Genomic DNA, 13,671 nt, shown 5'->3' on the forward strand with positions numbered 1-13,671 from the left:
CTTCCTGGAACTTGTCGAGTTCAGAAAAAAGGAAATTCCAACTCTCATATACTGTTCGATCGTAAAACTCAATAATTAGTAATTCCGTTTAATTAAGAGACCAAGAGATCATAGTAGGCCCGTAAACTGTCAATTTTGCCATCTATCATTCCCGTAGACACTCCTCTAGACGTTACAATTATAATGATTCGAGTCGGTTTTTCCCCCTTACTCTTGCTCCTATCGCCATCTTCCGTCTCACCTCCCGAAAGTAGCCGAAGAAGCACGTGTGTCGTCCGCAGTCGTTTGTTTCGCGCGATGTTAACTAGATGCGAGTTTACCTTTTGCCACCGCGAAATGTGAGCATGATTTTGGGCGCCGGAAGTTCCGGAAACGGCGGCAAAAGTCGCCTTGTTTTATGATGAACAAACAGAAATTCGTGTTAGGTAAACATTATTATCGTCGTAATCACTTTTGTTCGGTTTGGAAACAGTGGAGTTTTGTCATGAATGCAAATTAGTGGTCACGTGGGGTGTCGTTAAACGTCGGTTACCTCAAAAAGTGCGATTTTGTTTATTGCTAGAGTCAATAGATTGAGCAATTGTTTGTTGCAACCTCAGTTTTTGCATGTTCTTGGGTTTTGTTTTTTTTTGACAAATGGTTGGTGGTTGTGAAAATGGCTTACGTCATTTGGAGAGTTGTCATGAAAAAGTACTCGAAGATCAGGTTGGGATTAAATGGTTCAGCGGTAAGTCCCATGGTTGAAGGGTTATTAATAACCGGGTCTGTATACTTAGTCTAGTTTTAAATTGGGGTAAATTTTAACAGTCAAGGATGTTGTTGCAATGGATAGACTAAATATTTGATGTATAAATTTCAGACTTCAAATCGTAATAACAAAAAAAACAAACTAATTTAGAATTTACAAATTTGGAAATTGGTGAATATTCTTGTTTTGTTTTTGTTTTTATTTAATTTTATTGTTCATTGTTATGTTCATTAAAATTAGTTTATTCTACGTTTGAAGTATCTTGATTCTAGACATAGAAGAGATATATATATAAGCAGTGACGTTTCACCTGAAACACCCTGAACGAAAATTTTAGAATTTCAAAAAAGACGAAATTTAACGTTTTTTTATTGTAGTTTAGGAAATTACCAGAAATAGGTAACTGAATTTTACAACATTAAAGAGTTTGTCAAAATAACATGTTTTTACATCTACAATATGAAAATAAAGACATAAGATGTCTAATTTCATATCTTCTGTCTGTTTTATTCAGTGTTGCCAACTTAATTTTTAAATCATAGCTTACTCTGATCAGAAATTTATTTAAAAGCAGTCTTAAAGAATGTAAGCAGATATAAAACATGTCAAATTTCAATTTTTTGTTGCTGTTTTATTCAGTGTTGCCAACTTAAATTTTCAATCAAAGGCTATTCTGATCAGAAATTTAATTGAAAGTGTCACTTTTGGATACAGTTGGTGGCATTTTTTTCTCTAATTATCTCAATTAATTGATTTTGGTGATTTTATATGGTTTAGAAGTGGGTAAAGATAAAAAAATGTATTTTCGATTGTATTTTTACTGTTGCCAACTTAATTTTCTATTCACAGGCTGCCTCGGTTCAGAAATTAAATTAAAAGTATCAATGTTGAATACAGTTGGTGGCATTTGTTTCTCTAATCAGAGCTTACATAATTATACAAATTCAACTGATTTTAGTAATTTTATTTGGTTTTGTAGTGAGATAAGATAAAAAAAATGTATTTATTACATAAAAATAATAAGAAAATAATAATAATAAGGGAAATTTGATTTTTTTACGTTTTTTTTTATTTTTCCACTTTATTCGGTTTTACATGTCAGGTGGTAAATGCTACTTAACAATGCACAGTATTTAAATAAAGTAAATAAGTTTACAGCAAATTTACAAACACACGTTGCAAGTTTTTGTTAGAATAAGAATTTTTTTTAAAATAATTTTTAGTAGGTATTTGATTAAAAATTGGTATTTTTAAAAATATTTGTTAAACTTTAGTAATCCTTATTTTGTTGTCGAAATGACATATTTATAGCTAGACCCACTTTTTTTTAGGTCACTATATACCCTCTTTTTCATTCATGAAACCTCTATTTGGAACAAAATTGAAAAACTTGTGAAATGATTTTGTTAAATTTTTTTGACAATCGTGTCAAATTTTTCCAGTCTACTTTTACATAACCGAAATGAAATCGTGTCTAAATATTTATGCTTTATTAATAAATCGACGTTTCGTCAATGAACGAACCACCTTCAATTGTTTCGTAATAGGCGTAGCGGGACATGCCATAGCCAGCTTCCTTTTCCTTTTAAAATTAATTATTAAGGACTGTAATAAAGTCTTTTGTTGATTATTATCGCATTTTCGATCGAAGTGTTGCTAATTGAATATTATGTGTTTTTCCTATGTGCTCTACTGGTTTTAATAATTGTTCCAGATAAAGTATAAAATGAAGAAAGCGATCTATCTGGCACAATTAATGAATTAATCACGATAACAATTTAAACAATTCTCATTAGTTTGCGTCGGGTAAAAATTTCCTGTTTTTAATTACGCTAAATTGCATACTTTTTTCAAATTATGTAATTTGATAAAATTGCAACAAATTTTTGCTTTTCTAATGCGGACTGGTTTTGTGTTACTTATTATTTATCATTGCTATTAAATTACGGATCATTTTCCCTTCGATCAAACCACAAACGAGGGAAAGTTTTGGTTTTTCTATGCAAATTTTACAAAAGTATAAAATATTATTGCATTAATGAATCAACACTCAAATGCCGTTAAGAGTCATCATGCAATTGTAGAAATGCAACAAAATGGATTTTCTGATGTAAATTGCCTGCATTTAATTCCACTTGATTATTATCTCAAGAGAATTTTCAATTAAAAAGAGGTAGGTGAGAAGGTGTTAAAAATTTTATTACTTTGTTCACATATTTTTTTATTCAATTAATACTAAATTAATTTTTTTTTGATTTTTATTTAGATTTATATGAATAAATAATTTTAATAATTTTTAATATTTTATCGTATCATGATCTATTATGTTCGTTTAATACGTTCGTTTTATACGTTAGATACCAACTCAAAATATATTAGGTACAAAATCATAGTAAACATTCCATTGATCTTTCAGTTTTTGACACCGAATTTGACACATTGCCTCTCCTATTGTTGCAAATCTAAAATGTTTCCACCAGCATTTAACAAGGTAAGTAGATGATTTGAATACAGGGTGTTTCACGTAATTTTACGAGGCCTGCGCCTGTAAGATGCAATCAATAATACATATTCCGATACGAACTCGATTACAAATTTTGAAAAATTGAATAATCTTCTCTAGTTTATTCACCCTTTCAAAAATTACAAAGTTTTTAGTTAGTTAGTGATTAAGATAAATAAACTAGCTTCATACTCATGCCGTCTCTTGAAAAATTAAATAATTAAATGTGTATTTTTTGTATCAGTGTTCTGTGACTTTTGTATATTTGGGTGCGTACATTAAGCCTCGTAAAGTTATGTGAAACACCCTGTATAACTCGAATGTTAGCGATTTAAACCATCTCGGACGATGCGCAGGTGACTCGGATAGCCTCGTCACCTAGCATCGTCCTCGATTATTAGAAATCGCTTAATTGTTCTTGTTATATTAATAGCTATTATCTGTCTAGATAAAAACCTAAAATAAATAAAAATTAGTCTTTTTGTCAACACGCTCTTGTTAAATATGACAAAAAATAATATTGCGGTCTTTTTTAATAAACACTCTGTATGATAAGTCCAACATTATCATTCTTCGTTTTTTCATTCGTTTTTTCCAGTTTCTCTTACATTCTTCTTTTTCTTCTTCTCTCCACTTTTGTTATTTTATAGAGAGTTTTTAAAAATCAAACGTAATAATAACTAAATTAATCTCAAAATCTTGGGTTTTTGTTTTACAAAAAATATTACACTATTGGTGTAAAATTTCACGATTGGTTAACTTTCGAAAATTGTATTGTACAGGGTGTTTTAATTAAATTTTTACAGTTTATACCAGCTCATATAATTATAATTGTGTGATTTTTTAAGATTTTTAGTAAATTACATAAAAAGAGAAATGAAAAAGTTTAGTTTTTACTTATGATGTGTTCAAGTTTGTTGCAAAGCTTTTGAGGAGTACATTTTTTATGTTATTTAGTTTATTACAAATTTAAGAATAAAAAATTACATATTCAAGAAAATGGTGCCAGCAATAACAATCACTAAATTGTTGTTACTTTGCATTATTTTTTTTCCAAAATAAATAAATAAAACCTATAACAATTAGTAAAGTTATTTGTCCACTTATAAAGTAACGTTGGAAACGAAAGATGAAACTTTAGTTTAAAATTTGTTTGCAGAAAACAAATTATAGCAAACTTTCTTGTCCACTCGGAACTATTTTTCCCTTTGACGTAATTTCCCAGTCAAGGCTACAGAATTTATACTTGGGAGTGGACAATTAACGATGATTTCCGCTTTAATATTCTCAAGCCGTTATTATTGGTTACTTGCTTGCTAACCTGAATAATGTTCTCAAATTTGCAATATTTGAAATTTCTCCAAGGTCCAAATTCTATATCCTCAATTTTTGTTGGTTTAACATCAAGTGTCATTGCTCTTTAGTAACTTTGGAAACCTATCAATTAGCTAACCAGAAAATTAAATTTGCATTTTTGGTACATACACACCTGACGTCATTGTTTAAATAATTCATTATAATGTAAAATAAACAATATAGGTCTTGAAGTGTAGCCTTGAGGAACTCCTATTTTCTAACTGTCGTATCCAAAATTAGTGAAATGAATGAATGTATTGTATTAAAATTTTGTGTCGACTTTTCTGAAAAAAGTTTCAGTTTAGCATGAAAATCTACTTGATTGTCAGATTAGGTAAGGGGTCAGCCGTAAAAATAAACCAGAATAATAATGTGTCGCGGCCATGAACCATCCATATTGGCGTTTTATACCTCGAATGTGCAATAAAACTGCGTGAAATGAGCAAAGTACTTCTTGTTGCTCTACTCTAATTGGTGTCTCTAGGCTAGGAAAAATAGATTAAGCAATATAATAGTGTATAATGTTACGTTATCATCACGGTTTTTGAGACGGGAAAAATCTGTGTGAACGGTGTTGCACGTTCAACCTATTTATTTATAAATCAAAACACTCATTGATTCTCACAGATTCGTACTTTCTTAAGCATTACTCACTTCCAGGTCCGTCAATTCAACTCTTTTGCATACATTGTCATTTCCATATAGGTATGTTGTTTTTTGTGACGGGTCAATTAACAATATGTGCCTTGGCACACATTGCGCTTGCTTTGTTTCAGCTGCGGTTTCGATTTCTTTCCGTTTTCTCAGATAAATTGGGAAAATGGCTTTTTTGTTTATCGATCAAACGAGGTGCTTAACTATTTTCTCACACTAATTGTGGATAAGAAAGAAATTCAAAGGTTTCGACACGCTTATCACATGTGGAACGGATGCGAAATTGAAGATTTAGCGTGGGGAAGGAATGGTGCGAAAGTGAAGAGGTGGAGAGGTCACACAAGGGCGTTATTGAAGACTTTGTGGCACAAAAAGGCTTGATTTTGTCTTTTGTCGTGTTCTAAAAGTGTTTTTTTTTATAAAAAAGAGAATTAAAGGGCTACTGTTTTACTATTTTACTTTTATTTCGTTTTTTTGTTTCATTTTATTTTTTTCCAGCTAAGATTTTATATTTTTGTTATTTTCTTGTTTTTTTTCCAAAAGCATTACGACGAATGTAATTCAACTCTAATAAATCTCACTGTTTTTGATATAAATAAAGGTGTAAGACATAAAATGAAACAAAATTTTGACCTTTTTGAGGTTTATTATAAGTGGGCTTAAATTCTAGGTGTCCCATTTCTTTCCAATCTTTTAATCCGACCAATACATCACACCAGTTTAAAAGTTCACTAGGTCCATAATTTATTAAAATCGGAATGCGGTTTTAATCATTGTAGACTTAATTGTCTTTCGTTAGCATAGAGAAAGTGCCAATAAATTTACAATGCGACGCCAAAACAGTCAACACCTTCAAACAATTATTTACCTAAGTTGCAGAAATTATCTCGTTTTTTCTCTTATTTATACAAATCCGGAATGAAAACCTTCTCTCGTGACTCCAAATAATTATTTCATCATTATTAAACAAAATTACTTGTCTTTTTGCAATAAGCAAATTTCCATCGCCTACTATTTGTAGGTAGTTCATTTATTTGTTTAATAATTTAATAGTTGCTCAATTAAGATTTGTAGGACCCTCAAATAACGGCCCACGAGGCTTTTCCTACGCTTTTCCCATTTAAAATTAAACGAAAAACAAAGAGAATATTTTAATGATTCTATGTACAAGAATTGTTTATTGTAAATGCTTTATTTTATTGTATTTTAAAATTGTTGTTTTTGAAACATTTTTTTGTATTTTTTTTTAATCTTATTTATTTTAAAGTGATATATAAATTGTAATAAATACAAAAAGCACTTGTTATTGAAGTTTTGGAAGAAGTTTGAGGTTTTTGACACTTTGATCCTTAAGATCGGTTAAAAATTGAACACTTCCACTGCAATAAACTGACATTTTTATAATGGATGTAGATTAAACTTCAAATGCAAACAATGTGTTGTTCTTTATTACTATGGGTCAAGGTGCTGTTACGTCACCAACAAACGCAATCAATAGCACGATATCACCTTTCCACCCTCACCCCATGACCCATACCCCAACCCAGATGTTTTATTTAATTTATTAATCAGCTGCTCTAATAAATCTACAACTTTCAAGAAGCTGTCAATAAAAAAATCTCTTTTCCCTCCCACATCCCAAAAAAATTATTTTCACAAATCACATAACATCATAATCCTGAAAAAAGGAGCGGCCCTCCAAGAACGACAACAGCGCCCACACACTAGCGGCGCTTTTAACAACTAAATAAAGGAGCGGTTTCATTCGCAATCAATTTGCTTGTTGTTTTATGGGGAAATTCCTGCGACCTTTGGAAGTGCCACCCATCGTCACAACGTCACGTGACGGACGCAAAACGGCACCGTGAGAGATAGATATGCAAATTGCGATTATATTATGAACGTGTAATTGCGGAATTATATGAGGATTCAACAATACCAAAGGTACCGCTAGGGTCAGATGCGACGTAATTAATAGAGACGTGCGAAAAGGAAAAGAGATTTGGCGACATGCGATGCGAGCGAATGCAACGGTGAGACACTGTGACCTCGAGGGCTTCATGAATGGATGCGTTCGAGGGGGAAAATGCAAGGTCTGAACGATTTTAGGACGGATTTGGGTCAGGGAGTGGAAAAGACAACACAAAAATGGAGGGTAATACAAAATATTTAAAAATTACGTGTCTCTTATTGAAATTTTTTTCATATTTTTTGTTTACAAAATTCTGACACTGTTTATTAAAATTACAGATGAAGGTAGAACCTACCTCATATAATTACTCTGGGATCAAGTTATCCCATCCTATCTAGGAAAAAATAAAAATATTTATTTAAGAAGGGAAGTGATTCACATATTATGTTTGCAGAGTTCTTCGAAATTTGGTTACGCTTTTTTTTTTAATAAAAAGTAACAAATATTTTCCATATTTTAAATTTATACGCAATTTTGTCGGTTTATTTTAATTAAATAAACTTTTATCCGCAAACGTCAAAAAAGTGACCATTTTTATGACTGAATGTAAAAAGCTTTATCTCTCATCCATGGAGTAATAATTTTATTTTTGCACTTAAGCGTTTTTACTCTTATTATGACATTTACCAATGTTGTCTCTTTTTTGTGTTTTTCGGTGCTTCAGCAATTTCTGGAGAGGTACATTGTTGATTCGAGATTTTGCACTACTAACTGCACTAGTTAAATTAATAAACATTTTGGAAATTTTCAACACAAATTTTGATACTGACGCGTGATGTTTGTTTATTAGCGTTGTTATGATTTCGTTAGTTGCAAAGCGTCCTGATTATTTTATTCATTTACTTGCTAATTATTGTGTTGCTTTTTATTCTCGATCTGAATACCTTTGCAGATAAGATAGTAAAAGTGAGTTTATGTGGCTCAACTAAATTATTTGCCTCACTACGTTCGGCAAAATAAACCTTCAACTTCGTCACATAAACTATTACTTCCACTCCTAATAACATAATATTCTATTGTTAAGTTAAAATTAACCAAATATTAAGTCAAAATTAACCGAATACTTCTGGTTGCAAAATTTTTTGTTTTTTTCAGTCAGCTTCGAAAGAAGTAGCACTTTTTAATATTTTATGTCAATTTTTTTATTAAAGTTGCGATTTTGACATTTCTTTCTTAGGAAACTAAAAGTTTTACTAATTTGTTAATTTTGTGTCCGTCTTTTCAATTCACGCAAACCGGTTTGCCAATTTGTACTATGTCAAAATTATTATTTTTTCAAAATATTTAAATGATTTTTACCTCAGTAATGCGGTATTTTGTTATTATGGTTGGTGCTGTAGTCGCGTTCCAAGTAGGGAACGATTGCCTTTTTCACGCGATATTGACACTTGGTTTTGTCGTGAAACATTGATGGGGGCATTGTTCGAACGAGTATAGACTTCAAACTTTACTGAGGGAGTCGGTAATAAATAATTGGTTACATTTTCCCTTGCTTGCTGGCGTTTGTTTTAGGTAAATAAATAAATTTTTATTAAAACCATATACTTTCTGACAAAACCAGACTTTGCCATCAACCCACTCATGATAATTAAAAAGTCATTTCCCTTGTTTCGGTCTATTGCCTCCTCAAAAAATTCTCGCAAAAACCAAATTCGTGAAAGTGTATTAATCAAGAACAATATCCTACTCTAATAACTTTTAATGGAATCTCTTGAATATCTGCATGCAATTACAACTCTCACAAAACGTCTTAATCCACTTCGAGAAATCGATTTTCCTGAAAAATCCACTCGCTGAAAAAATCAGGTCGGAACATGTATGATGGGTAACTCACGTCATTGTTTACACTTATGGGATAAATTTCTCTTTCATTTTAATTACGAAGCCAGCTCGTAACCTCCACCGCCAACCCACGAACTATGTTTCATGGTCAATGTTGCGGAAATAACATTCTTCTGAATTCTCAGACGACTTTCTTTGGTTCATCGCATTGTCGAGAAGTTTCCTAATTAGTGAAATTTGTCCCCCAATTAAAAAAACGGGATAAATCTGTTTAATGATTCTAACACTGAGTCATTTGGGATTAAAAGTGGGATGGATGTCCTCTTCCATGTCGAAATTCAATTTGTTTACTTGTGTAATGGTTTTATGATTCACGTTTACATGCAAAATTCATTGATAAATATACAATTGTATGAGTGGGAGACGAGTTTGTTCACTTTCCGGTGGTTTTTGAACGGTTTTTGGTCTTGAACTTGGTGCGAAAGTGACACAAAGACAATCAACGATTGCGTAGGTATTGGTTTATTGAACGAGTTTTCGTTCACAGTTGCAAGAAGTTGGTATGTTAATCGATGATTTAACATAGGTCAAATATTTACATCACTTATATGACGTTTCCGAACAATAAATTGCAATTCTGATTCTTCTAAATGCGAAAATCTAAGTGACACAAAAAGGGGATTTGTCGCGATATACCGCGTGTCATAGAAATAAACACACTTTTTTTCAACAATACTTGTCTAGTTGAAATTATGAGAAACTTATTATTAAATTATTTTTCTCCCATATTGTTCTTTAACTATTTTTATTTGTTAGCACATACCTTTTTACAATTTCATACTTTATAAATATAGAATAGTAATTTTAGAAAAATAATGAGGTGGTTCAAGTGCTTTGAGACAATTTGATACTCTTTCTTCTATTTAGAGGCGAAGTAGGGATGAATTTGATAAAAATTTAAATTCACAGAAAGCGAAATTAAAACTATAGTGAAAGGAATATGCGTGAGAAACTTAATCGTTGCAACAACATTCATTCAAATAAAATTATCTTTTTATCTCAGAGACACATTTGCTTCACAATTAAACACATCGTTAATGATCTGAATATCTAGGTTGGTATTTAGTTAAGAACATTTTACACAATTAGTAGGCCATGGAAATACGAGACGATATTGATCTGTTATAAAACGAAAATGGCGCTGAAATTTGAACGGGGTTACATCTCACTAACACGAGTCGGTCCGCGTTAGATACTTATACAGTAGGGTTAGAATAGGTAGTCGTACTCGCTTCGGCGGTACATATACTAAAATTGGAACGATACAGAGAAGATTAGCATGGCCCCTGCGCAAGGATGACACGCAAAATCGTGAAGCGTTCCACATTTTTTGTTACAAAAAAAATCATACACTTATTAAAAATTAAAAAATAGCTTTCTGTTTTAATTTTTTTTATTAAATGGTGGTTCAACTAAACTTATACAAAATAGACTGTATGATAAACAAAAAGCAATTTTTTTATTAAATGGTGGTTCAATTAAACTTATACAAAATAGACTAGATAATATATTTAGTCTGGATGCAAACCTTTGGTACAGCTCTCTGCTTTCGCTTTTTCCAGCGTGCACTAGATGTGTCTACACACCCAACTTCATGCCACTTTGTGGTCTCATTTTCAAGCTTCTCTTATAGATGGCGCTTATGGTTGCAAGCTCACGGACGCTCCACTGGCGCCGCTTTAATTTAAATCGCTGATAAAATCTAGGTTATGGTCCGCGAACAATGATCCCTCCTGATTATGAATTTGAGTAAAAGTGACGCAAGTCGAAGCAAGCCGTGTCAAAGGGTATTTATTTGTGTGATATTGAGGTGTGGTTAGACACACTACACCCATACGTTGCAAAACCGACGTTCTGATTATTACATTGTTCGTTCTCATGAATTGTCACTAACAAACACGGCGCTTTTGCTTTATGACTGTTGCAACAATTAATTATTGTTGGGTGCAATTAGGTGGAGTAAAGGAATATAACCTGAAGAGAATGGACTTAAGTGGGTGTTGGAGGAATTAGGGTTATTTAATTGGGGGATTTGTGGGGGGAAGAGGGTTGTTTTGATTGCGAGCTGGATTTACTAAGCTCATAAAAGTTTATTGCATTTGGAAATTGGTTTTGTTAGAGGAAAACTGCAGAAATGCCGTTAGAGTTTTTCGTTGAGTTTGTTACATGTGATCAATGCTATTTTGGTAAACAGGAGAATTGTTGGTTGTGTTTGTGTTCTATTCTCAGAAATAAAATTATTATTATTTTAGATCCATTATATATGCAGAAAGGTTTAATACCATTTCAACGCAATATTTTAGAATAAAGAATTATAACCTTTTCCATAATGTGTATTCTTTATAATCTCTAGAAATTAACCATTTACAGAAATCTTATAAAGTTATAAAGGAATCAACATTACCTTAAAAATCATGAGCCATAACTAAATTAGGTTCATGAGTCCCTGTTTCCTGCATTGCCTAGTAATCAAAGAATAAATATTTTTGTGTGTAAGTGCATTTAGTTGTTTGTATTAAATAAACATTTGCAATTAAGACATTTATAACCGTTTTCGTCTTTTCTGGGTATTTTAACATAATTTTTACATTCTTTACATTGTTAAATGTGATATTTTACTCTTTTGTTTGTCTTTTTAGGAAAAGTATTGTATTGTATTTTTTATCACTTCTTTCATTGTTGTTTTACATATTGCACCTTTTTGCCGTTTTTACTGCATATAACATTTATGTTTAAGTATTTCAACCTTTTTATAAGAATTTCTACATTTTTCCCATATCTGTGTTCTTTACTGCTATCTTCTATGATTTTGTTAACTTCTTACACATTTGATTACCCTTTTGGATCATCATTTGCCGGTAAACATATTAATCTTGTTATTTCCTTTTTCAATTATTTTATTTCCTTCTTCAATCATTTTGTTGCCTTCGTCAACTATTTTATTACTTCTTTTGAGTATTTTATTACAATTTGTAAAATTTTTCACAAACTTCAGAATAATTTTGTAAACATTCTTGATTAAAACAGTATCTATTGCATTTTTCACAATATATTTGTTTGCAGAGTCTTCTTTGTGATTAGATTTAATATAGTTTTGCTTTTTTAAAAAACCTTTGAAAACAAAGTCAAAATGTTTAAAAAACAAAGTGTTTTAAAGGGGCGTTATATGTTTAATTTTTTTTTTTAATTTTGTTCAATGGGTTGATTTGTAGAATCATTAAATTTGAACTGTTGTGCTGATCAGACCCATCTAAATGAGTTTTTATAGTATGCTTTCTACCTTACAAAAACAGGACAGAATGCTTGAAATATCTGCTTTTAAATATACCTTTAAAAACAGGGCAAAATCATTAAAAAAAACAAAGAGTTCTGAAGGGGCTTTATTAGTAGTAAAATCGACTCTTGGCTCTTAGAGTTCATCAACTTTTAATTAATTTCGTCCCCATCTGTGCAAACTCATCCCTCGTTGTCCTGTTTTCCATAGACAAACAAGGGTAGAAATGAAAATACGAAGTCTATTATTGCACCACAAGGGCGCAATTTATCCAGTATTTCTCGAAAATTTTCTTGTTTTTCTTTCGCCAAAGATCGACGTTTTCCCCCGTGTTTATTTTTCCGGGCTTTTCAAGGCCATCACTATTTGTCAATGCGCCGTCTTCATTCATGTGGGCTTCTCGAAGGGGGCGCAGACTCGCTCAGCGTCTCGGCCGGCGACGCTTGCTCATAACGTCGCGGCGTCCGTCGTCGTCGAGTCTCTTATGGTGTGTGTGAGTTCAGTGGGTGAAAATTCCGGGAATTTCGTACCCCCCGGAGAATGGCATCCATCGGGGTGGTTCACCCCCGGTATCTTGGCGTGACGGGTAATGGGCGTGTTTCATTTGTGCAATCTCGGATTATTTTGTGTCACGATGTAATGTTCTTGCCTCCAATTGAATAGTTTCCGGGAATTTATCGATTCTCTTCGTTTATTATTTAAATTATTGTGATTGCATCGCAGTGGCCTACTTTTGACGTATAGAGAGTGCTCTCGGTGTGAACCAATCAATTTCGTGTGGCCTAGATCAGGGTGCGAACAATTCCGAAAATTTTTCATTCATTTTCAGTCGCAATTTTCTAAAAAAAAATTATATAGAAAAATACAACGCAAACTAGCTTTGATCTTTTTATTTGTTTATCTTGGCCGAGGAGTTCTCAGTGCGGACAGCCTGTACATAAAAATTATTCTATATTAAGTTTTAAAAATTAATTTGTTCTGTTTTTAGCAATTTTTTATTGGTTTAGAGATTGTATTTTTTTAATTTTTATTCTGTATTTCTCACCTAGTTAGCCATTATTTTACATCAAAATCTGGTGTTTTCATAAATGTTTCAAAATTTTATTAAAATGTGTTTTGTGAGGTAAAAACCAAAAAATGGTTTTAAAAGCAAACGAAATACAAATAATTTAACAATTGGAGAATTACATGAAAATAAACAAAAATAGAAATCAAAAAAAGCAAAATTTCATCTGAAATTTCTCATTTGATGGTCCAGGACTGTTTTGTTGGAATTTTAGGATTGTTTATTGTCTATAGTAAAACAATTTTTTATAGAAATA

At 31.7% G+C, this 13,671-nt stretch overlaps 1 protein-coding gene and 1 non-coding gene across 5 annotated transcripts in view; both read left to right on the plus strand.

The window, feature by feature from the left end:
• The first annotated feature begins 310 nt into the window (after positions 1-310).
• Positions 311-13,671, plus strand: part of LOC123007598 — a 143,190-nt gene continuing 129,829 nt past the window's right edge. For 2 of the 4 annotated variants that reach the window (XM_044402986.1, XM_044403015.1), the window contains exon 1: positions 311-727. In XM_044402986.1, the coding sequence (XP_044258921.1) occupies positions 656-727 (72 nt within the window). In that variant the 5' untranslated portion in view covers positions 311-655. Of the gene's footprint in view, positions 728-12,920; positions 12,936-13,671 lie in introns of those variants that run through there. The other 2 variants (XM_044403007.1, XM_044402999.1) reach the window with 2 other exon arrangements.
• Positions 10,300-10,406, plus strand: LOC123008016. Its single transcript, XR_006412918.1, has one exon. It is a non-coding gene; the product is annotated as a U6 spliceosomal RNA (small nuclear RNA).

Source organism: Tribolium madens, unplaced genomic scaffold (assembly GCF_015345945.1).
Source record: "Tribolium madens isolate multiple individuals breed KSU strain unplaced genomic scaffold, Tmad_KSU_1.1 Scaffold_11;HRSCAF=98;Tcas5.2_LG3b, whole genome shotgun sequence".
Taxonomy (NCBI): domain Eukaryota; kingdom Metazoa; phylum Arthropoda; class Insecta; order Coleoptera; family Tenebrionidae; genus Tribolium; species Tribolium madens.